The sequence below is a fragment of the Passer montanus genome, unplaced genomic scaffold, assembly GCF_014805655.1.
Source record: "Passer montanus isolate IOZ18808 unplaced genomic scaffold, ASM1480565v1 scaffold5, whole genome shotgun sequence".
Classification (NCBI taxonomy): domain Eukaryota; kingdom Metazoa; phylum Chordata; class Aves; order Passeriformes; family Passeridae; genus Passer; species Passer montanus.
In genome coordinates, this window is record NW_024369929.1 from 5,076,758 (window position 1) to 5,102,376 (window position 25,619).

Genomic DNA, 25,619 nt, shown 5'->3' on the forward strand with positions numbered 1-25,619 from the left:
TGAGGCAACAAAATCACTGGTTGAGATTAGAGAGATTAGAGCAACTGGTTTTCTAGCCAGCTTTTTGCTAAGACTTAATAAACAAAAGAGGGGTAATTTATTATATCATAAATTATTAAATATGTTAACAAACACAGCAACAAATTTCTTTTTGTTTAAAATCCCCTGAGATTAATAACATACATACATGCTAGGATTGCAAATTTGCACAATATTTCAAAGATCCACAGCATGATTTATTTAATATGATTTATTTTTGAAATATTATATCAATTGGTTTTAGACTTCAGCTACCTATATTTGAAGTATATATGAAAATATCAGTATATTTGGAAAAGTATTTCTCAGTGAACTTTAAGGTATTTCTCCAGAGATGTTGAAAACAAAATTAGAAAGAATAAGAGATTTTCTTACATTCTTGATCCCTTACTCCATTAAGGTTTTATCACTTTAAAGTTGACCTGATGTGACCTTAACAGTTGTGGTTAATTCTCTAATACATAGTTGGTAACTGGGTAGAGAATAGGCTTATATTAGAGACCCCAACCAATAGCGAGATACATAAGGAGATAGGAAAATTTATCTCAGTATTTATCTGGGGGAAAAAAAGGCATTTGAAAGCATAACATTGGTATATGGTATAAGATTTAGCCAACAATATTTGTTAGCAAATTCCCATTTTCCATTTAATCCTTTTTAAGGGTTGACCCAAACATAGTGTCTGTAAAATGAAAATGTTTTTGTCATTTTGAGGTGAAGTGTACAGCAGGTTAGAGAGAGGTTTTAACCAGAGTGATATTTGTGATCATAACGATCTGTACTTGGGACCTCTGTGATTAGAGTAGTACATCATCATTCAGTTTTTTTCAAGTGTTTCAACTTTTGTTTTTTGAGGATTATAAGATCACAAAATTAAATTACTCCAACAGAAATGTTAAATTCAAAATGAAGTTGTTCTCTATGTTGCCTTTGGTTTTCTTCCAACAAAGGAGGAGATGGCTCAGAGAACAGACGAGCTCCATCAATACAGCTGTTAGGAGTGGCTTGGGACAGAAGGGTGTGTGTAGCTGCTGGGATGTTAGAATAGTTTACTGCAGAAGACTGCTGAGGATCAATAGGCAGTGTTTACTTTTGATTAAACCAAAGCACATGCACTATTTAACTGCTACCCATGGCTTTCTTGCTTGTGGCCCTTTTCCTTCTACAGGCACAAGTTTTGTGATCTCTCTTTCCTCCTTCAAGAAAAATATAAAAGCATGAGATTCTTACATGAGCTTAATATCTTCATGGTTTTAGACGCAATATTTGTTCATAATATCTTCTTATTTGCTTAAAGATTCATTATACAGAATTTTCCTCTCTCTTCATAAAAGCTGTGATGTTTAGTAGAGACCTAGAATGCTATCAACAGGGACAGGATTTCATTGTATATCACATTACTTGTCAGAAACAGAGGAACAGTAGTGGTTTGGCACAGTGTTTTTCTTCCATAAAAATTATTGCAAATGTATCAGGCCAGAGAGATAACAGCTGATATGCTGGCTCAAACTTTTTGGTTGCTTGGGATTTTTTTATTGTAGGGCCCATTGTAAACAAATAAATAGCACATATAGATGCCACAAATGCTTACAGTTTTTAGACCAAGAGTCATGTTAAGGGCTGTATATTGTTTTTGGTATGTGGTAGAGCTAAAGTTGATTAACCTGCTGTCACTACAGGCCTCTCCCATTTACACGTCTGTTGATTCCACCTCTGGAAGAAAAGGTCTTCCATAGGACTTGCAGCTGAGTGCTGGGCCTCCATCCTGGGAAAGAGGGATGCTTCACCAAGGCAGTATGACTCAAAAGTGTTTATGCTGTCATGTCAGAAGTTTGTCTGCCCAGGACCATTGCCGCTGCTTCCATGGCCGTGCCGCGGGCCCGGCAGCCGCAGCAGGGCAGTTTCCCAAAGCACGTTTGCTCCCTCAGGCCCGGCCATGGCGCTGCCCTCAGAGCAGCCCTGGGTGCCGGCACGGGGCCGCAGAGCGGAGCCTGGCAGGGCTGTGTGCTGTGTGTGCTGCCGTGGGGGCTGCTCCATGGCACCGCTGTTCCATGGCATCCTGCTCCATGGCATCCCTGCTCCATGGCATCCCTGCTCCATGGCACCCCTGCTCCATGGCATTGCTGCTCCATGGCACCGCTGCTCCATGGCACCCCTGCTCCATGGCATTGCTGCTCCATGGCACCGCTGCCCCATGACATCCCTGCTCCATGGCACCGCTGCTCCATGGCACCCCTGCTCCATGGCACCGCTGCCCCATGACATCCCTGCTCCATGGCACCGCTGCCCCATGACATCCCTGCTCCATGGCACCGCTGCTCCATGACATCCCTGCTCCATGGCACTGCTGCTCCATGGAATCCCTGCCCCATGGCGTCGCTGCCCCATGGCATCGCTGCCCCATGGCACCGCTGCCCCATGGCACCGCTGCCCCATGACATCCCTGCTCCATGGCATCCTGCCCCATGGCATCGCTGCCCCATGGCATCCCTGCTCCATGGCACCGCTGCCCCATGGCATCCCTGCTCCATGGCACTGCTGCTCCATGGCATCGCTGCCGGGTCTGTGCTCAGCGGGAGCGGCTCCTCACGGCACCTCCTGGAGCGGGGCATGCACGGGCAGCGCCCGCCGCACAAACCCCGGGCGGGCTCAGCCAGGGAACCAGAGACAGGCTCACTGCAGCCTCACTCGCGAAGGCAAATAATGCCGGGCTAGCAGGCAGTTGTTTGTTTACTTATTTATTCTGAATGTGCCAGAGAGCATGTCAGACTTAAATCCAAGGCATAGCACTGTAACCTAAGCAACTGTAACCATTACGGCCACTTCACGCTTGAATAGTTTCCCTACCTTAAATTTGTCCTTCCTTTTTCTAGTTCAATTTCCTGGAGGGGAGGGAGGAAAGAGCAAAATTTTGGAATTAATTTTAATATTTAGCAGATTTCTATAAACCTGGATGTGTTGGTGGTTTTGTTTTGGTTGGGTTTTTTGGGGGATGTTGTTTGTTTGGTTGATTTTTGTTAGCTTTAAATACTCATCTTGTTTTTTACTTTAAAAGGTAAAAATTGCTATTTCATATTTCTGTTGTGTGGAGTGTATTATAGCTAATCTTGAATTCACCTGAAAATTAGACTAAAATACATTATTATTGTGCAATCATAGGGGAAAAAAGCAAAACCAAACTCGTGTACAGCATTTTCAGACATTAGTGGAATGATAGGATCTAGACAATATGTAGCTATTAAATCAATAATCCAGACACTGAGGGAATTCCCCAGACAGCTGTTGGATATTTTCCTCTAATCAGTGATATTAATCCAATGGTGTTTGAAATGGCATGATTGTATATTGGAAGGTATTTTCATGCTGATGTTTTCTCATGCATCTCTAATGGCTCCCTAAAATATGAAGAGGACCAAGTATTATTCATAGCCATGGATATCCTGTGAAAAAGCTGCTGCTTGAATAAATGAAGTGTGTGCAAGTCCTTTAGCCCTTTCTGACAGACATCCTAAGCTGGTTTAGCACCACTATACCCTGGTGTCTTTTGTTTCCTGGCAGGATAACCCTGATGGATGTCAGTGGCGAGTGCCAAGCTTTGTATGGCAGAAGTCAGAGAGGTGTGTGAGAACCAGGTACACAGATTTTGAGGGACAACAGAGCTGGGAGGTGGGCAGGTTGTTCTATTAAGTCTCTTCCATCTCCAGTGTCTCCAGTTTTGTTTTCATATAGATTTCAGTGCCATGGAAATATTTTTTTCCTGTTTGTAGTAGTTGTGTAGACATTTACAATATCTAGTTTCTCCTAGTTTCTAGGCTGGCCTATATATAGCTACAACCAGCATACCTGTGCTATCCAGATTCCTGTTTATAAATATAAGCATTTTTCTTTGTTCTTCTCTGCTTCACTACAGTATTGGGGCTTACTTATTTCAGTGTCATCCTTCCTAACCTAATCCAAACAATAACCTTGGCTCAACAATTTAAACATATTGAATCCCCAACCAGAGTAGTTTTCCCTAGTAATACTCTGATTACAGCAGCTTTTATGTCTGAATAGGAAAGGACCTTAAACACTAAATCTCATCAGCACTGTAAAAAATAAGTGGTGAGCATCAGTCACATTTTCTTGAAATACCACAAGTCTTTCTTGAGGCCTAATCCTTTAATCTCTGGATTTTGGGCACTTCTGTTCTGATTACTAGGGATCAAAAGGTTTGGCAAATACTCTTTAGACCACTCTTCAAAGTGGCCACTGTGATATTACCAGGTTGTTATGACAATTGTATATTTTTTTGTTGTAGTGGTAGTTGGCATTTTTGGAAAAAACAAAGTTAGTTTATCAATGCAATGGTCTGCCACACTGAAAATTTTAAAAAAGTATGTGGTCCTCCAGTGTAGAGGTTCAGAGGATTTGAGAACATGGCAATGTCAAAGTAAAGGAGAAATATCTTTCACTGATGATGGAAATTCCTCCTACTGTGTAAGAGGCAACTTTTCAAATGGAGATTGGTACCCTCTCTGGTACCCTCAGAGAGCTGCTGCAGCACACACAAAGGCTTTTCAGAGCCTGTTACCAAAGCTGCAGAGTGACCTTTCATTTCACTGCAAATGGAAATCTTATGCCATTTCCTGCCTGAAGTACTGTCATGTGTGAAATACATAGAAAAAAGGAAAGAATTCTTCCGGTCACTTATGGACCAAAATCTACTTAGACCCTCCTGCCATATAGTTTTGTTAGATGTTCATTGGTCTGCTCTGGAAGTACACAGTTTTTCCCCAAATGAGATAATTTTCTTGTCCTGTTTTAAACAAAGGCTACATAAGTTGAAACAAATCAGTGACTCCTCCACCACAAATTTCATTTTACTTGTTGCAAACTAGCAATAAAATTAAACTGAATATTTCCGACTGTATTTGATCACTGGGATTCCAAAAGGCTGTTACTTTATGTGTTCGATCTCTGTCTAAGGAAAACAACCCCACCTGGTTTAAAGACAGCTACCAAGGTGCTTTTGAAAAACTCACTCATTTTCAACAGAGAGGCTTTCAATTAATGGGGCAGATTTGGAAAAAGAAACTGTCTTGTCACCTAGATGGAGGGCCCTGCAGTTATAACAGGAGCAAGTTCAAATCTCTCCATTCCTGTTCATTCCAGCCTTCATTGCTGGGCTGTGTTTATTGTTCCTGTCCCTGCTGTTGTCTGTAAGAAATCCAACTGGGTATTTAGAACCAAAACCCCAGAGCCTGAAAGAGCCAAATACTCTTGTGCTCATCATGAATATTTTATCTGCATAGCTGTGTCATCACTTGTATCCAGTTCCTCTTTGCTTGGAAGATTATGTTCTGCTACACAGCCTAAAATTCATTTGGAAAAAAACGTTTTATACTGTTGCTTTCATGGGATTTGTCACTTTGTATATTGCAGTGCATATATCAAGGGTGAATGCAGGTGAGGGCTTTCAAATTTACTTTGCTGTGTTGACAGCACTACAACAGATCTGGCCTTTACTATCAAATTGGATATTTTGATTAATTTTTCATTCAGTGAAATATTCTGAAATATTCAGTGACTATAGTGGGCTATGGCCAAGTAAATTAATATGACGTATCAAGTGTAAACAAGTTCTAACATTTTCAATGTGCTAATGTTAGCATTCAATGTTGCCTTAAACTAGAATAACACATGTTTTTGTGTATACTGTGTTGCTTGATAAAAGAAATGCTCATTGAGTCTGTAGTGCCAGTTCAGCCCTTGGCTTCCCTGATAATGCCTGCCCTCTGTGAGAAACTTGTGCCAGTGTAAGAAAAGAAATTAAAAGTCCAGCTCAGTGGCCCTGTGTAGATCTCCAATATGAGCACACATGACTTGTTTGTCAAGTATTAAACTGCACTGAAAAGTTATTTTGGCTTAGGGGAGGTAGGAGCTTTTTCACTAGCTGGAGGAAAAGATGTGTAGCTCCCTGTCAGCTGGGGGAGAACGCTGGTTTGTTATCTTTTGCCTGTTTTCATAAACAAATGCCGACAGCAATTGTTGTTTTGCAGAGCCAGCAGAAATTCATAGGGGGTTTCTTTTTGTTGTACTGCCACACTAAAAAGAGATGTTATTTTAACAACAGAATGTTTGATAGCTTTTAAAAATACAAGGCCTAGTTTTTAGGCATGCTGAGCCCCATAATTTCTATTGAAGTCAGCTCTTGCTGCAGATGCCCCAGAGCACTCTGAGGAGTCCCTCAGATTCAAGATCCAAGTACAACATTAGGGAACATCTCTGATGTGAGCACAGTCACCAGGAACAGCACAGAGGCTTTGTTTTCTGTACATGAACACAAATTGGACTGGGTCTTTTGGAAGGTACATGTATTGGGTGTGTTCATAAACTTGTGAAGTTACCATTTCATCAGTCAGACTTAGTAAAGGATTCCTCTAATGGAATTGCTTTGTGAGATGGAATGCAGAGGTGGGATTGCAGCATAACTATTGTGGCACATTCAGGCACAGGGAAACATCTGTCCTATGAAGAAACTATCTAAGGCAAAAATAGCCCCAGACTGAACACTGAGCTCCATTCCCAGGCTAGGCCCTTCTGACTTTAAAGATTTCTGTTGTGTGCTCAAAGTGGGGGATCTTTTTCCCATATTGCAGCTAAGGTTTGCCCAGGATTTGTGCCTCATGAGGTAATAGTTAATAGAGAAAGTCTTCTTTTAAAAAAAAAACCAAAACCAAAAACCAACAACAAACAAACAAAAAAACACTGAAAAAAACCAACCACAACTCAAAGGATTTAGGAGTTCAAATCCCTAACAAAAACAAGTACATAATACAAAGTATATTAATTGCATTTGCAAATAAAATGCAACCTTACTTCCATCCCATCACACCTTGCTATTTCCTTTCTCAAGCAGAGATTAATCCCTACTTAATTTCAGTGTTGTATATTCATTGAGTGTTTTAGGACAGATACACAAGCATGCAGTGACAGATAAAGGATTCTTCAATACTTTAAAATTTATTGTCAGTTTGTTTATTAGCATTATTAAGTGAATGTCTGTGTTCAAATGTTCTGAACCTTTAGTTAAGAAGGTAGGAGGGAATCAAAAACTGGCAGAATTTTGAATGAATTCAGTTCTTACACCTTTTGCTCTCCTGAGTAAAAGAAGCACTCCAGTGTTGAAATTCAGAGACTAGGTTGTGGGTTCTTTTCTGTAAGACCTGATCAAAAGGAAAAGATCCATTAGAACAGCTATTTTGTTTACTTAGATTTGGACATTCTTCTTCAGTGTTGGCAGCTCAGATTTTGCAAGATCATGCCACTGCATAAAAAGCAGCAAGTGGGATGTAGAGATAAAAGCAACTGTTTAATATCAAAGAAAAGTTGAATTCTTACTGTAAAGAGATAACTTGAAGAGTGAAAATATTAATTGTAAAATGATTGAGCATATCAATAAACTGAAAATTGACCTTTAACATTTAGTGTTAACTTGCATTTAATAATTTTTTAATGCATGTTAAACAGCTCTAGTTATAAGCATAATTCTGTAGTACTTCTTTTCATTGTAAATTGAGTCTTAAGAGATACATAAGTAGAATTAAAACTTAAAATAATAAATTCTGGACTGAGAGTGTCATAAAATGATACCTCCAGAACAGTGACTTCACTTCTGTGAAGATCAAGTACCTATCATTTCTTAACCAGGCTGAACTAACAGCTGTATTGCAGAAGATAGCCTTAGTGCAAAATTTTAGTGCACTTAGTCCAAAAGTGCACTAAAACCTCACACAGCTGATACATGAAAAGCTACTGTACTCACTGTAAAGGCACTGTTTGCAGGAGTCATTATCTCTGACCTGAATTTTAATGAGTTCAGTGACAACAAACATCGAGACTTTCCCTAGAACTAGCTAGTTAAAATTTATGTGTGATGCTGGTCATGGAAAGTCGATAAAGTTGTTTATAAATCTTTCTTTTTAAATATTAGAAGATTAGTTCAAGTAGAAATGGAATAGTTTTAAACTAAAATCAGGTTAAGGAATACTGAATATAATAAAATCACCTTAATATTTTGTAACAACCCAACTTAGCAGAGGGGTTGCTGAGACAGTATCTCAGACAGTTCTCTCAGGGCTTTGCTCACAGCATCCCTGGTTCCTGTTTTCCTGCTAACAATTCTGCAGTAGGCCTGAGTAACTCCTGTGTTGTGCTCCATGCACTGGCCTGGGGCACAGTACAATGCTGTCTGTCCCATGTGCAGAGGAAATCGGAGAAGGAGCTTTGGCTGGTTTGGGAGATGATGCTAGAGATCACTAGAACTGAGCAAAAGGAAGACAGATCCCCAGCGAGGGTTGTCAGAGCTCATTTAGCCTTGGTGAGTGATCTAAATAAAGGGTCTCCAAAAGCCAGGCTGGGATAGCAAAGAGAGCTGTTAAGAGTTGAGCGCACAAATTGTGAGGAGCAATGAGCAGAGTTAGTGGAGGTTTGCCTGATGACTCTTTCAAATCAAGCACATGAAGAGAAGAAATCACTTCACCAGCACACAGTGGAAAATTAGGGACTTCAAAAATCTTTGTAATGTATTGCTTGTGAAAGAGGGACAAAGCAGGTAATGTCAGTGTAAATTAGTTCATTTTTCCTTTTTTGATTTGAAGTAGTGCAGCCTGAACAGCAATCATGCATCCTTTCCCTGTGCTCCTCTGGCACCATGACCAAGTGCTGGCCTGTAGCAGAGAAACCCCCTCCACTAAAGCTTTGGTTTATTTTCCAGACTTTCCAACTGTGATGACATTAACCATGAAGCTGCACGTAATGTTATTTCATGCTATGTATAATTGTGGTTTTCCTTATGTAGTCAGCTGTCCAATAGGAAATTAAAATTAGCTTTCTCTTTTCTGGGCTGTGTTGAACAACTTTTTGATAAGTGCCAGGCACTTGTGTTTCTGAGCATTCAGTGTTTGACAGAGCAGCACCCAGGTTTGTGTCAGAGGAGTTTTACAAAGCTACTCAACTGACAAGGGCAGTTGTCCACCTGAAGGGGCCATGCTGAAGAAAGCAATATTTGTGTAAATCTGAAAACATATTTTTCCCAATTTGTGTAATATTTTTGTAGATCTATCTAACAAAGATTTGAGTTTTGTTGGAGCTTCATTCTAATGTTGGAACTCTGTTTCAGAAAAGTGGTTAAGCTCATATATAGTAATAAGCATGTGAGCTAACTAGGCTGCTGATCAGATTTGTTTCAACTCTTTTTGACTGGAAATTGATCCATCTTCTGCAATACTGCTTATGCTCATAAAAATGTATTTGTTTATTTTTCCAGAAAGTCGTGCTAGTTGAGTTAGTGCTTGCCTTTAAAGTTTGGTTTCTCCTGGCGGAAGGGATAGTTTAAATTGTGTCTGGACTACAGTAGAACAAATTTTGTAATGGATATGTAAGAGATTTGAGAGGCATACCTAGTTCAGCAAGTAATATGAGGCACCCTGTTTTATTATTTTAACTATGGCTATGCTGTACTGTTTGAAATGAAAAAATATTTCTCCTTTTGCTTTAAATCTGTTCCTAATGTTTCAGTTGGGAAAATTCCTTGAGTTGGTAACATGGTATTTACTGTCTCTTTCCAAGTTCTTTTAGAATTTATTTTTTTACACGAGTTTAGCTCCATTTTAAAAAGTGTTCATGTTAACTGTTTTCTACTTGCACTCCTTCACTTGCCTTATCTCTTTCTCAAACTCTATATAATTTTTCTGGCAGAGACTAAGATGCAGAGACCCACTTTGGGACTGGTGCTGTGTGGTCAGGAGTTGCAATGCATGCTGCAATGCATATTGCAGTCATTGATGCAGGGTAGACCTGAGCACATAAACTCAGCTTTGCACTCATGCTGTGGTATTTGCGTCTGACTTTGAGCTTTTACTCTTAAAATATCTCATTGTTGCCACCACTGGTTCAGCTTCATGAGAGCTTTAGTCCACAGACAGTTCATGTAACGACCAAACTTTTGTGTTGTAGGTCAGCTGGTGTTCAGACATTCATCACTAAAGCAGACCACTAAAATAGTGGCAGAAATAGTGAGAAACTGCTCCTTTGGTAGAGGGAGAAAAACTGAAGAATGGAATGGGCGTTTTATTATCTCAAACGCCAGAGAGTGCTGATGCTGCAATGTGTTGGCACATGCGCACCATCTGACAGTAACAGCTAGCATGCCCAATTTCCATTGCAATTATTCATAATAATCCCTCTTTCGCAGTAAAAAAGTGAGGTTTTGGTGACTTTTCAGAATTTGTTTCCTGCCGAAAACTATGTATCTTAAAATGTGGATTCAGCTGAACTCCCGGCTAAGACCGATCTCTTTGCTTGTTTGTACTTTGACCAAAGGATTACATTGATGGTTTCCCAGGATCCAAAATTGTATTTAATCTGTTAACAGAGCTACATATATTATTGGAATGAGAAAGAGGGAAATGAAAGTGCCCATATCTGCTTCAGCTGGTAGCTGTTCACAGGAAGCAGCAATTACACTCTAGTTTTCTTCCCTGGGAAAGCCCTCCTGACTGCTTCCTGTGCCATGGAGCTGCGCCGTGCATGGCCAGACAAAATAGCAAATAAAGCACCAGAGAGCAATAAAAACTACTTTGGGGGGGTAGATTAATAAGAATGACAATAATTCCCACATGAGCAGGACTGAGGCTAATTTCAGTTGCAGTTGTCAAACCGAGCTAAGCTGGCAAGGGAAGGAATGTGTGTTTGTAATCAGTAGTTGTGCATTTGCAGCGGAGCAGGGGCTTGGCATGGCACACTTGGACAGTCTCAGCTCTTCCAAATTTGCTCAGCCTGTACAGTATCCTGCATTTTTCTTCTTTGCTTTGTTTGGTCCCAGCTCACATATGTGCGAATCATCCAAGGGGAAAGTTTGAGAGATACTGTGTGTCAGGTCAGCCCAGGTTCATTCACTGTTTATCCTCAGAAAGCCAGAAACACTGGTGTGTAAACAAGGGGGGAGGGGAAAGGAAGGTTTAATAAGACAATCAGGGTTAATCTTTTCTCTCAATATTGCATGTAATTTGGTTTTCTGATTATACACTAAACAACAGTTGTATTTTCTTTAATTCAGTTATACAAACACAGCAGCCAATTAATATTCCTGCACTCTCTGTGTTGTGAAGGATGCACAGGGAAAACCTTTGTTATTTTTCTAGTGCTAAATCTGTTCATGTTAAACCATATTCCTCTACACAGCAACAGCAAAGTAAATGACAGCATCAATTCAATCCAGAATGCTTAATAAATTGAGAGGGATTGTTTACCTAGTGTATGAAATAGTCCCTTGGGGATGGGTTCTATTGCAATCTGCATAGTCATCCATATTCCTGTACTGTCTGTGCTCATGTTTGTGAGTTAAACATATACAGTAATTTAGCATTCAGATAATCCCACGGCTATAATCCAGACAGATTTAGCTCAAATTTCTCTGGGATTTCTATTATCTAGATTTAGCAATGTGGTGTTGACTGGATATTTTAAATTGCTGCAAATGCTTTTTTTTTCTGCAATAAACAACATATTTTGCTGTTCTCATAATTGAAGCTGCAGATTCTTTCTGGCATTAACCACATATAAAAATGTATCTTTGTGAGGACAGTGATTGCACAGCTGGAGCATGCTTTTAATGGATTCCAGCTATTTGATGCACACCACATAAGATCATACAAATTTTATATGAAAACCAGGATAACATATGTGAAAATACTAGTAAGAATTATCTGAAGAGCATTTATCTCCACACATCATCTCTTTGAAAATGAACTCAACTGCTTCAATTTTAATCGTGTTTTATTACAATATATTCAACAGTATAATAATACAGAGCCTGGCTCTCTTACAGCACTTTTCCTAAGTAGACCAGAGCTTTTATTGTTTTCAGTTTCCTCAGACGGAACTTCCAGTCTTTCTCACTCAGCACTTTTGAGGAAAAGAGGGAATCTGGGGGGAAGAAAGAGCATCATTATCCACATGAAATGAGGGGATATTAAACCCAAGTGCACTGGGTACCTTTCACAGCAGACCACCCTTTGTCATATGTTGCTCTGATTAAGTGCAAATGTATTCAAGGGAGCAGAGCAGACACTGTAAAGAGGGTCCAAATGTTCTTGTACCAAAAATGCCAGCCCTCCCACACACTCTAGCATTGGTGAGGCTGCAGGAGTAAGAATGCTTGTGTGGGAGATTTTTAGGAGGGAAGTGTACTGTGGGAAAAATTGTAAAGCTGCTTCTTCTACTAGAGTAGCTGGAGTGAGAGTGTCTGAATTGAGGCAAACAGAGAGCAGGGCAATGCATGCTCTGTGCTCTGCCTTGTAATTGTGTTGCAAATGCACCAAGTACATTATTCACCCCCAGGCCAGATCTTTTGGGAAGAGGCTTGTGCACACTTGGCAATAATTTGATGCTAAGATTGTGTCATCCAGAAGTGTCCCAGAAATTGAAAATAAGCAAGCCACTTAAAAATATTTGGAAAACAAACTATTTGGAACCATTTACAGGATTTAGGAGCTGTGTGTCATATTTTTGTTCCCTAAACTGGAGGATTCAGACACCAGCTCAGTCAGTGAGTTCAGGTATGCTGCCCCTTAAAGCATCCCCGTCATGCTGTATTCCGAGTGCCTTCTGTGACTTTGTGTTACTGCCAGCCCCAGTAACTGTAAAAATCTTGAGAGGTACCTTCAATGTGAAGAAAGAAAGGGAATGTTCATTTAATCAGTTGTGATAAAACTATTCCACTATAAAATTTATTTGCTTAGTCCCCAAGCAGCAGGTTTGCAAGAATGATGAAAAAATACCAAACCAAGCCAACATGAAAAAGCATTATGAGAAAGGCTTTTATAGCTAGCAACCATAATTCTGGGTAAAAAACTTCTGAAAGCAATATGCTGTGTCTGTGTGGCAGTATTTTTGGTGCCATGCCTGCTCTGAGTTACTCTTTGCAGTCCTACAGCAGCTGGGTTTCAGCAGCAGCAGCAGCGCTCACGTTCCTGCCATGAAAAGGAGCCTGAGCATTCACCCTCCCCGCTTCAGTGCCCTGCTAAAGCAGTGGGGCTGCTCCTGTCGCACTAAAAGGTGCTCTGAGAAGTTGTATGTATGCCCAAATAGCTATCAATATCTGTGTTTGATCCCTAATAAGTCAGAACTATGAAGCTGTAATGGCAGTGAGATGGAAAAGCCATCTGAAAGCTCTTACACTGCTCTTCTTCCAGACGGTGCCTCTGGCACCAGCTGTTGGAGCTGGGAGTTTTCAAGGCCCAGTTCTTTTCTTTCTCAGAAGAATTTCTTTGGGCCCTAAAGAGTGATATCAAAACCCCAGAAGAGCAGAAGAATTTAAAATGGACCTGACATAACTATGTATTTGCTGCATCTTATTTGAAAAGAAGTATAAATCAATTTCGGGTTTTACAGTCAGTGTCTGAGGAAGCTGCCAGTGCACCCACAGGCCTCCTCATTGCTGCACATAGCAGCTCGACTCACCAGACTCACCACTTGGGTTCTGGCCACCTGCTTTATTTTCCTTTGCATTTTTTTTCCATCCTATTATAGCCTGACCTCTCATTCAGCAATTATTTTTAATCATGCTGAGCACACTTTTTCTCTCCCCCTTTGGATTTCCTCTAAATTTGAGATGCAAATGCATCTCAAAATACCATCTTCCAAAGTTATTACATCCAGAGCTTGGTGATGTTGTACTGGGCTTAGCTGAAGTATCAGGCCAGCAAAGAAAGACCAAGAAATGAAAGAGCACCATGTAAATATTGACAGATTGTTGTTATGAGTAAGCTATGATTATCCTTCATTAATTTGTCTATGCTTTCAGAAAGAGAGGAAATTACTCAAAAGCAGAATAGTATTTTTTGCAACAGAAAACTGTGTGCTCAGATGTTAAAATTTCTATTCAAGAAATCCCTCAAAATGAAAGAAAAGTAAGAAAAAACCCCACTCTTACAGAGAGGCAGGTCTGCATGTTTAAAAGTAACCCCAGTGTGTTCTATATCTGTGTCTGTAATTTGAGATTAAATACACTGTGGATAAGGTTAAAAAGGTAATCTTTTCTAACCACCTACCAGGCATTTATGCAGTATATTGTTTCCTTTCTGACAGTTAAATTACTGGTAATAAAGCTCTATAACTGTGCCCTGACAGTGTTTATCCTCTGGCATGGCTGTGCAACTGCTTCACCTGCTCTAAGCTGCACCAGCACAGTGAGGGCAGAACCTGGGCCTGTAATATTTCTGTTTGATTGCATTTCTGTAATCAAACTGTGTTCCAGTAGCAGAGCTGATACCTTTCTACCTCTCCCCTACCTTGGTGCTGGAGGAATAAAGCAACTCAAACTAGTCAATTGCTGCAATTCTGAAAACAGCTTTTCTGTGCACAAACTTGCCATCTGCACAATCATCCTTTTCCTCTTCGAGCAGCAAACAGCCAGAAGGTACTGAGCCCCCTCTCTGTGTTGCACAGGGAAGAATCCCAGACATGGCTTTGGTAGCTGAGATCTGCTGGTTTTTTTAACCCATTGAAGTATTTTCTAAAGATGCTCTTCTTTCCATGTGCTTGGCTGGTGTTATGGTGACCATGAGTGAATATATCAAGTTACTGCTATGGGAGTAGCCCTGCCAGGAAGCCAGAGGTCAGTGCTAGCTGTTTTTAGATGCCTGAGCAGGCACAGCTCTAAGTTGGGTGCCTGCTAAGTTAATAAAAGGACCAAACATTATTTCCCCTACCTCCTGTGTGTGGACAGAACACAGCCTGTATCTGAGACAAGCCTTACTCCTGGGCTAATTGGCCTTTACAGCATTGTGTAAATAGCAATATTCTAAAACTACAGTTAGAATTTTTGAGTTTGGGTTCTGCTAGCATTTGAGGAGAAGGCTTTTGAAAAACTGAAAGGGAAAAAACAAAGAAAAAAAGCAAACAGAGAAATGCCCCAACGTAGGAAATTTTTATGAACAAAACGTGATTAATTCATTCTCAAAGTTAAAGCAAATGAGCAGAGGGAAGCTGCCCCTACTTCCTTTCTTCTTAATGCTGAAAGAGATCTGTTCCTTGCTTCATGAAGGAATGAAAATTATTTGTGTCAGGAAATTGAGTTAGGAAGGTGACCTACCAATTTATTTATTTTACTTTTTGCATGGTGGTAGAAAAGATCCAGCTGCAAAGTGTACTGGTTTGTAAACTGAGCCACTCCACTAGAAATTGTTCAGGTGAAAAATGCTGAAAAATCCTGAGCACCATCCCAAATGGTAAAGTCCAGTATTTTACTAATTATAAGCTCCATGCTTTCCTCCTATCCCCAAATCATATAAGTCATAAAGTGACAGCTTTTAGGTAAATTTCCATAATTTCACACATAATATTTATTTAAAAGGTATTTAAATACGTGACTCATCTCTTACATTCACTTAAAAACAGCAGAGGACATAAAGTGCTCTCTTGTATAAAAATTTATACTTTTTTTCTTTTTTCTTTTGAACTGTTGGAGCAATGTTAGAAACCTCATTGTGGTAACTGGTTTTTGGCTCTACTTGGTATTGATTTGTAAGAGCACCGATACAGAACTGTTCAGCTAATTAAGACATTGATAAAGTATCTTGATAAAGGATGCCATTCTTCTCTTATCTAAACTGATTTGATACTGGGTTTCTTGCTGAGCACAGCTAAGACCAGGGGTACTGAGAGCATCAGCAGCCCTGCTGCCTCATGCAGTGCTGTGCTCGCTGCCACGGGAGCTGCTCCCACCCCATTCCCAGGCTGGTGTCTGCCAGGGACCAGCATCTCTCACCAGCTCTCTGCCTTCATCCCCATCTCACTGCTACCTCTCTCAATACCCTAATTTTGGCTCTGAGCTACAGCTAGTGCTTAGATAGGATAAGATTTCAGCCAGGTGGATTATGAACATTTTCTTTTCAATGTTCTGGCTCTGACCCCACAGAAGGTTGCTTTAGCCCAACAGAATAAAGTCCTGTCCTTCAGACAGCTGAGGCAGTTGCCTACTTTAGCACGCAGTGTAGTTGTTGTGCATGTTCCAAGAAGGCATTCCACTCACTGCTTCTGTTTTGCACCTGGATGTGCTGCTGACATCAGGACACCACAGTGCCTTGTAAAGGCAGATGAAGGCATTAAGGATCTGGACCTTTGTACAGTATGCTAAATAAACCATCCTTCATTTCTTATGTTTCACGATGGTAAGAGAATATAATGTCTGTGCTCCACTGAGCTCTGTGCTGGTGAGTAAAACTCTGTGTGAAGCTTATAAATTCATGCAAATAGATAATATGACTTGTTCCCACCTTGATTCAGATTATAAATCAATGAGATTTAGTCCACCACTCCTTATGAGTAATTCTGCAGTCACATATTCATGCAGAGGAAAACTTTTCAGTGATTTTTTTTTCAAGATAAGTTCTTTGCCAGCTATTGGAAGTGTGATCATTGCAGAGCCACTAACATTTTCCTGCTCCATATCAAATGCATCACAAATCTGCCCAGCATCTTTGTCAATCATTTAGAGTGTAGCACACAAAAATAATATTCTTCAAATTATTATTGGAAGAATTTATAATCTCTTATGAAGTGAAAGTTATTTTGATCTATGAGCAGCATTGGGAGGAACTGCCAGTTTGAAAACTCACACCAGACCTGTGTGTGTAATATTCTTGTCTCACAGGAAGTGGTGGGAGTAATATGTGCAAAAAGAGTTGTTCACAAGTCAGAATCCTTAGGAGCTCTCTAGATGACTCTTCCTGCATTTTGTGATATTCTGCTAAAAGAAAGCTCCTCTTTCCCCTTCTTGAGCCTTTTTATGTCACAAACTGTGCACATAAAGGCATGTGTGTAACACCTCACGCTGATTGCTCAGCAAAGGATGTAGAGTAGGATCAGGTACAAAACAAAGGTTCCACTCATGATGGTGGTTACAACTACAAATCTCAGTGCAAAATAATGATAATTATTAAAAGAAAGGTATTCTTAAAACTGTCTCTGTTGTTAAAGGCTGATTTATCTTTCTACTCTATAATAAGATGAATACCAGACAGGGCTTTGCATTGCCTTCGCTCACAGCTTAACTGGAATCACAAACAGTTTTCATAATGAAGTATACAGCCTGCAAAAAATTTGTATTCCAAGTGTGTGCACAGGCCCTGTTGTTCCAGACTGTACTTCTTTCCCAAAGTGTGCACTGACAAGCTCTTCAGTGTGTTTATTACTGTACAACACTGTAAGCCAATGATGTTTATTACTGGCTGTGTAATAGGTCAGTGCAGAGTTTCACCACAACAAGGTACATTCTGGTACAGGCTGTGCATGAAGGGCACTATCCCTTATGGATCAGCTTACTGGGGAGAAGAACCTGCATCTTAGTAGGGATGTGCTGAGCACCACCTCAGCCTCAGGGGAGAGCAGTTAAAGTGGCAAGTCCTGTCCTTGTAGTCTCCAAACACAACCACTCTTGATTTGTAGCTGGCCTTTTTCCAGGCCTCTGTGGTAGAGGAAATCCTCCTCATGTCCTGCCTCACTCCATATAGCTGCAATAAGGCCAACTGCAGTTACTGGTAAGTGTATTATGCAGACTAATTACATCTATGTAACATAATAAATACATGTGTATTATACCTGTTATGTTCTTAGAGCAAAGATGCAGCCATAAAAATACGCACCAGACTGCTCTGTACAAAGAAGACAGATGGTATTTATTCCCTATTAATTAATATTGCATGCAGAATTTCCTCCCTCTTTAAATATCTTGAACATCCGTTTTCAAAATTTAAATGTACACATACAGATTATTTTTGTTTTGACAGCTGACTGTTGTATTTTTTCTCCATTCAACATAGGTGGCCTTGGTTTGTTCTTATAAGTGCTATCTTGTGTATCTTCAGTCTATCTGTCATTATTATAGTTCTCCTTTCTACTTAAATCAACTTAATCAATTGATTTAATTAATTTAAAGATGGAAAGCAAACAACAGTGCAAACCCTTCTGAAATTTGGAGAGTTAATAAATTAGGTTTAACAGGTTTGTGTCTGCAGATTTTGTCTTCACTGGCCATCACCTGATTTAATAGTTTGCTTTTTCTCAGTCGCATGTTTCAGAATAATATTACAAATAAGGATTAAATGCAGCCACTGCTGAAATGTTATTGTTCAGTGTAACTTGTTCACAAATGCTCCTGGAGACACGTGGTCTTTGTCTGCCATTGTAGTTTTACACTGGAACATTTCTGCCTTACAACTAGGGCCACACACAGATGTGGCTAAAAACAAAAAAGCAATGGCACTGTCATGTATATTCCAACCCCATTGCTTTAAGGGATACTTTAAAGGAAAGTAGGCCAAAAACTTGACCTATTTTAAAAGACATGGCAATCTGTTCTTTTAAAAAATCTTTCACACTTCATTGAGTCCTTCTCTGTCTCCTATACCATGAAAAATGTTGTACAGTAGCAAGATTCAGAATTTGTCTCTACTGTTACCCATACAAACAAATATTGCAAGCTGAAATCTGCAGTTTAACAAATTTATTTTTCTGCATCACTGATCTTGAAAAATAAATCATCTTAAAAATTACCAAATGCATACAATGAACTAATTAGGTGTAACTAACTAAAATTGCTACATCACTGCACGTTCTCCATAGTGTTAGTTGCAATGGATCCATTTGGCAACCAAGAAGTCTTAAGATCCATAAAGGATTTTTGCTTCTAGGAACTTCAGTGTTCTGAATTCGAAAACCAGAAGCAGTGAGCCATATTTCTCAGTTATTTTGCTGTTGGAAATCTGGCTGTGAAACTCTGTTTACTTTGTGTTGGACTCCCGCCAGAGGAGGCCTGGTTTCAGCAGATGGTGGTGGAGCGGAGGCCAGACGTTTCCTGCTGCGTCCTGACGAGGCACTGATAGCAGCGCTCCCAGGCCAGGCTCTGATGCCTTCAGCAGCCACCCAGGCTGGAGAGCAGGCACTGCTGACATGAAGGTTGGGAAGAGTCCATGAAGCAGCCCCTGGGGCAAAAGACTTTGTGGAAAAGAGGGTCTTGAAATGGTGCTCAGAAGTGGTGGAGCTGTCACACAGAAGATGAGCAGGGGAAGAGCTGGAGTGTTGACTAAGAGGAACTGAAGTGTTAAAACCAGATGGGCATAAACCAGTACTGAGGAGATGTGATTGCTTTGATCTTTGACAGACACTCCTCTGCCTTGTCAAGAAGAGACTTGAAAGAAGAAGGTCCAAATGGAAGGCTTTACTGTGGTGTGGGTTTACCTGCCTGCTCTACAGTCACCGTGTGCAGGGAGCATCTTCTCCTTTCCCCCATTTCTGGGGCGGGGGCAACTTCTCTCAGAACAAATATCCTTAATATGTCCTCAGGCTGGGTTTGATCTTTCAAGATGCTGCCTGCTCTCAAGATGGGGAATCAAAGGGCAATGCCATAATCACAAGCACTTGAGTATCGCTGGATTGTTGCCGTGGCAATTTGCGTACAGGAGAAAATGCAAACAAATTTCTCAGGAGGCTGTATGACTTGGAAATCTTCCAGAAATCCTTCAGGCATCAGTAAGATTAAGGACATCCATAGTTTATCTGGGGATTCGGATCTTGAACCAATGTAGCTAAAATTCACAGTCCCCATGCCATATGGCTCTGTGTTTGGGGATTTGGTGCTCTCCCATTCCCTGCTATCACACACCTGGAACCACTGCATTTGTGTGTCAGGCTAATTTGGGTGATGATTTTGTGCAGGTGGCAAGGCCCCTGTGAACTGCAGCCAATGCCTTCCTTGCACTCCAGCCAATCTGCAGGTAGGCAATGTTGGATTTTGAACGCTTGTGCCTTTCCACTTCACTACTGGATCCCAAAAGGAAAGAAATCCCAGGAAGGCTGAAGTGTTGATTGTGTTGTTACATGTCACTTGCATATATTTCTCCCTCCTTGGCCATTATTTGCTCAGAATCTCTGAGTCTCTGGGTCAGTATAAGAGACAACTGACAAGATCAGGCATCTGCATAGGGGTCAAACCAAAAATATTTTTCCCTGAGCTTCTACCTGCAGAGCATCAACATTCAACAACTCCAAAAATGGGGAAAGGAATGGTTTAAAACTTCATTCAGCCAAGTACTAACTTTCTTTCAGTGAGAGCCCTTCCTTCCTACTTATCAGTCTTGTACAGGACAGTCTGAATCACCACTTTCATGATCCACTGTCCTCTTCTGTGTCGTTTTCTTAGGCTGCAGCAGTTGCCTTTTTCTACCTTACTGACTTCCAACTTGAAGTCAAGACTGCCGTATCTAGGAACACCACATTCCATTTTTAACAGCTCAGCACCTGAGCCCATTTGACATTACACTGAGCCAAAGATTTATTGTACTGTACAGAGAAGACAGTCTATAGAAATGAAGTTTCAAACTATCTGTATCATCAAAGAACATGGATAGACCTTGGGAATTTAATCTGGTCATCATTATTTAGGGAATGCAAGTGATCTGGTCTTACCCAAGATACAGAATGTCACATCCTCCTCTGACCAGCCCTGGTGAGCCATAGCCAGGCTGGAGCCTGGGCCTTGCTGCCTTGCACCTCATGATTGTCCACATTCACACAGAGGAATCCTGTTCATTAGCACCCAAAGGTGCCATGCAGAGGTCTGAAGCCTGTTTCCATCACTAGGCAGAGGGGTGGTTAATGCTCTTCCTTTGCAAGAAGGACTCATGATCATGGGGTCTACCTCAGACTTCCCCAGCACGTTTTTAACATTTCCTGTTATTTGTCAAGTGGCCATACTGTGCACCAGACAATGCTCACTCCCACTCTAAACCGATGCTGCAAGACCCAGCAAAGCTTAGAAAATTTCTGGTCAAGCATGCTTTCATTGTAGTTAAAGTAGCCCCCTTTTCACTGCCCGGTTTGAACACAGACCATTTTCTTCTGTCAGCTGGGATGATGTGAATTTGAAGCTGGGCAAACTGGCTTTTTTAAAAAATTTTTTCTTTTTTTTTTTTTTTTTTCTTCCCTTTAGTAATACCATAAAAGCTGAAGTTTTCATTAAAATTTGTTAGGTGAATTATTAGTTATTGCACTCTGATTTTACAGATACTACACATGAATGGAGATAAGAAAGTAAACAGAACCAGAGCGAAATGTCTTGGGCATAGCTCAGGATACACAGAGACAGGCATCCCTGGGGAAGGAGAGTTGCAAAAAGGCATCAAAATGGAGTTCACTGAACTGGCGTTTAAAGCTTTTGGGAAGTGTCTTTTTCTAGCAAACCTTTAAAGTCAATTATCCTCAGAGAATGTGCTTCATTTTTGTCTTGAGGATAAAGATAGTGAGATTTCATAATTTATCTGGCTCATACCTCCAAGCGTGCAGGTCCCTGGCCCTGTGCTAGACAGGAGGCAGCAGATCCCTCTCTATGGACAGGAGAGTGGGAAAAGTGCCTTCCCCTCGGTGCTGGCTGCCAGCTGGAGAAAGGGCAGCGAGGCATTCCTCCCTGAAAGTGAGAGACACTGTATTCCCCAACTGTCAGACACAATCCATTATGGAAAAAAAACACAAAACAAAACAAAGCCACGCTGAACTACAGCAGAGAAAATCCTGGAAAATAGGTTGGACAGTACTTTAGCACAACTTTTCTCCACAGAGAGGGAATGTGTTAGATCCGAAGCTCCAGAAATGGAGGGAAAATAAACAGAGCTTTTGAAATTAACCTGGCAAAATGGAGTTGGCTCCCACCTGTGTCAGGACTGCACAGTGGAGGTCATCCTCCTGCAGACAGCCAGCTCTTTCTCCAGAGCAGCTCTTTCATTCTCTGTTGAACATCATCCTCGGATGAATATGTCTGTCCGGTACAGGAGACTCGCAGTGCTCTTGAGTTAGAAAATACATGAATTTTAGCACTAGAACAACAACATCAGTTTTCTAGACAAGTAAAATCTGCCTGCAGAAGGAGAGAGGAAGCCCCCACCTACTCACAGTTCAGCTGCTGTGCTCTTCCACAAGGGCAGATGTTTGGAAAATGGGGAAGATCAGGAAAGATCCTGGTCCTGCCAACACTAGTCTGATTTCTGACATGCTTAAACTTTCACACATGTCTTTCTTTACAGTAAGGGGACTTAAAATTAACTCATATGTATTACTTTTGGTGTGTTTCTTATGCAGTGCTAACCAGGAGCTAAATGTCTGCATCAAATTATGGTTTTCAGAACCAACAAGAACTCCAGCAGATGGTTGTAGTGGTCCTTGGTGGATAATCCCTGGAGATGTCCAGTCAGTCCATCTCATAGCTGTTCATCTCCTAGCAGTTAAATAATTCCTTCAGTATCTCCAAGTTAATTCTGTCAGCACTGAGCATGACACAGTAATTCTGGATCTGTTTGTTCTTTGCTGCAGTTACACGTGGCCACATAAACTGTGCATGAGCTGCCACCATCTTTGCCCATTTTGCACAGGTGCATGAGCCTGTAGGAAACACGAGGCAAATTCAGCTGCTTGTGTGGGAGGCAGCCCAAATGGCCCCCACTGATCAACCTGTGAGTGTGCAAAGGGCAGGACTGCCCCGCTCGGTGTGGAAACAGGCACGTGGCAAACCTGTGCTAGGCCTGAGAAGGAAATCTCTTCTTTATGCAAAACAAGACCCTGATCTAAGTTTGGGCTTTTGTGGAATTTTGTTTTGGGCCTGATGCTCAAACCCGGCAATAACAGGCTTATTCTTGGAAGGCTTCACACCAAAGGCTCACAGACAAAAAAATTAAAGTATTTCGTATAGAACAATTGATTGATAGTTAGATATGGGAGCATAAACATAACTTTGGAAGCCCGTGGACCATTTTGACCACCAAAATGCAACCTGGGAGTCTGGCTCACTCGTTTAATCTCTGTGCCAGTTTAATCCCGTTCTGCCCTAAAACACCTGATGTGATTTCAGGGTGGCACGTGGGTGCCAGCCTGGCATGGTATTGCAGATTTTGCAGAAGAGTAGTGACTATTTTTTTTTTTTTTTTTGGGTCATATGATGCCCATACAGCTGTAAATAAACATGATGAAAAGGACATGTCTGGGACCTAAATGAATGAGGAACTAAATAAAAAACTTGTCTTCCAGCTGCTGGTTTAGACTGAAAGCAACACTGAAATCATGTGTATTTTTTACAATTTATTGGAATGGTCTGTGCTCCTGCAAACATGGTGCACATCTGTTGATGCATCTTATTCTGAGGTGTAGAGCCATCAGTTTCAATCTGGGACAATACATAGGCATTGGCCAGAATGATTTTATGGCTTGGATCCTTATGGGTTAAATTCTGATCAGCCAGATGTGACTGAGCCCAACAAAAGATCTCAACACAGCAACCCTGGCTGTGTTGATACAGTTGCTATTAGGTGGAAATTGCCACAAAAATAAAAAATATCACTAAGGACATTCACCCTTGTCTTCCTGTGCCAGTTTACCTGCATAGTGATGTAGTTTTCTTGCAAAAAGCATAGCAGTTAGGATTTAAAATTGATTACTTTTCTGATTAAAATTTTTACTTTTATTAATTATTTTTAAATGACCTTCAGAAATTTTCAATTATCATTAAAAAACATTTTTAATAAGGAAACAAGAAAGCTTAGGTTTTTTTATTCTTCTGAGAGGTTTTGTAAGGGGAAGATCACCATCATTGTCATAGCCATTAATGTTCTCATTTTGGAGCCGTGGAGACGTAAGCAAATATTTATTTTTGAAAGGCCTTTGCTTCGGTTGATGACAAAATGCTCATCCCCTAAATTTAGCAGTGCTGTGTCTCCATGTGTATATTTATATTATTAGTCACCTTTAAGCCCACATTTTCTGTGATCAGCACAAGCTGGGGAGTCACTGCATCCTTGTCAGAAGGGTACCTGCATGTCCATGCCCCTGCCAGGTGGGCTGAGAGTCCCAGGTGTGAACTCCAGGGGGAACAGACCAGAACTGGAGTGGCTGGGAAAAGAGGGGCAACAGAGGGGCAGCTTGAGCAGCCTTTGTTACCATAACCCTAGAGGGAAGAGAAACAATAACCATGGAATATCCAGAGTTGGAAGGGATCCACATGGGTCATCGAGTCCAACTCCTAATAATGACTTTAATAATGGTCACCTTGTATCATTGTCCTTGAATTTAGGTATTCACCTGTCCACCATCCCAGGCTGTGCAGTTTCTCTGGCTTTTTTTCATTAAAAGCCACGATCCCAAGGAGCAGAAATATGGCTTGCGCCTGTAGTTCAGAGAAAGCAGCTGCGGTAGCCGCACAATTTAAATTTTGGGAAGATGTTTTTGCAGAAGGGTTGTGGGTAAAGACCGGCGGGACTAATGGCAACCCGGCCCCACTTATATCTAGGGGACACACCAGGAAGCCTGAGGGCGAGCGCTGGCCCGGCCTAGCGCCGCCGTGCCGGAGCCTGGCTGCCCGGCTCCCCCAGCGCCATGTGAGCTCGGCGGCACTTGTTATTTTGTTTCGAGCGGCGGCGGAGGGCGGGCCGGGCGCGGGGGCTGCGGGGCGCGCCCGGCCGCGGTGCCGCAGCTGATGTAATGCTGCTGCCGCCGCAGCGCCTTCACGTGTCTGCGGCGCGCCCGGCCAGCGGGCAGCGGCGTGTGCCGCGCGGGGCGTGCGCCGTGACACACGGACACGCACACACACACACACACGTGTGGGCTGCGCCGCCGGCCCGCTCCGGCCAGCGCAGCCCCCTCCCCACCGCGGCGGGGTCCCGGGGCTGACGGAGCGGCCGCCCCCCCGCTCGGGCTGCGCTCGCGGCGGGGGCCGGGCGCCATGCGCCGAGCCGCGGGCCGGGCTCGCCATCCTGCGGCGTAGCGGCGGGACGGGTTCCGCCCGTGATGTCCCCCGGGCAGCGGGGGAAGGCGACTCACTCGAGCGCTGCGGCAGAGGCCTAGTGCGGCCAGCGCCGCTCGCGTCTCATGGCCGAGGAGCAGCAGCCGGAGGGGGGGCAGCCGCCGCGGCGGCTCGCCGGCACCCCCGCGCCCGGCGGGGCCCTGCCGGCCCTGGTGCCGGGGCTGCAGGGCGGCGAGGCCAGCGCGCTGGCGGGCTCGGGTCACCTGCCGCGGGCGCTGCCGCCCCGCGCATCTTGCGCGGCCCGCGGCGCTCCCGGCCGCGCTCGGAGCGCGCACACGAGCGCGCGGTGCGGCGGGGGATGCGGAGCTGGGCTGGAAGGGTGCGATTGTCCAGCCTCCTGTAGAGCTCTGCTCTTCTGAGGTCCCAGTCAGGCAGTTCAAATGCAGTTTTGGCTGGAGATGGTTTTCAAGTTTCTGCATAGGAATCCCGGTTTTTTGTTGATTTTTTTCCCTAAAAATTCAATTTTTTAGTAAATCAGCATTTTATTTAAGAATTTTATTTCATTTGTATTGGTGGAAGGAGGTGAACCGAGTTTAGGTTGGTGCAAATAGAGCACTTTGTTGGTTTTTTTTGTTTTTTTTTTTTTTTTTTAGTATCTGCAAGAGGCTGTCACCTGCAGCATTTGTATTTTATGTACGTTTTTAAAAGCTGCTTTTGGCTGAGGGCACTGGTAAAGAGTACTGAAAGTTGGGAG

The 25,619-nt window shown here is 42.1% G+C and overlaps 2 protein-coding genes across 3 annotated transcripts in view; one reads left to right on the forward strand and one right to left on the reverse strand.

Annotated features, from left to right (window-relative positions):
• RFX7 (regulatory factor X7) overlaps positions 1–25,619 on the forward strand; it is a 76,630-nt gene that overhangs the window by 2,564 nt on the left and 48,447 nt on the right. The window contains exon 1 of one of the 2 annotated variants that reach the window (XM_039723267.1): positions 3,655–3,671. The exons of the other annotated variant lie outside the window; for it this stretch is intronic. The gene's annotated coding sequence lies outside the window, so the exon portion shown is untranslated. Of the gene's footprint in view, positions 1–3,654; positions 3,672–25,619 lie in introns of those variants that run through there. 2 annotated transcript variants of the gene reach the window in all.
• Positions 23,876–24,874, reverse strand: LOC120508916. Its single transcript, XM_039722991.1, has 2 exons — positions 24,172–24,874; positions 23,876–24,070 (listed from the first exon to the last, which is right to left on the reverse strand). The coding sequence occupies exons 1-2, from the start codon at positions 24,872–24,874 to the stop codon at positions 24,060–24,062; spliced, it is 714 nt and encodes a 237-aa protein (XP_039578925.1). The 3' UTR covers positions 23,876–24,059.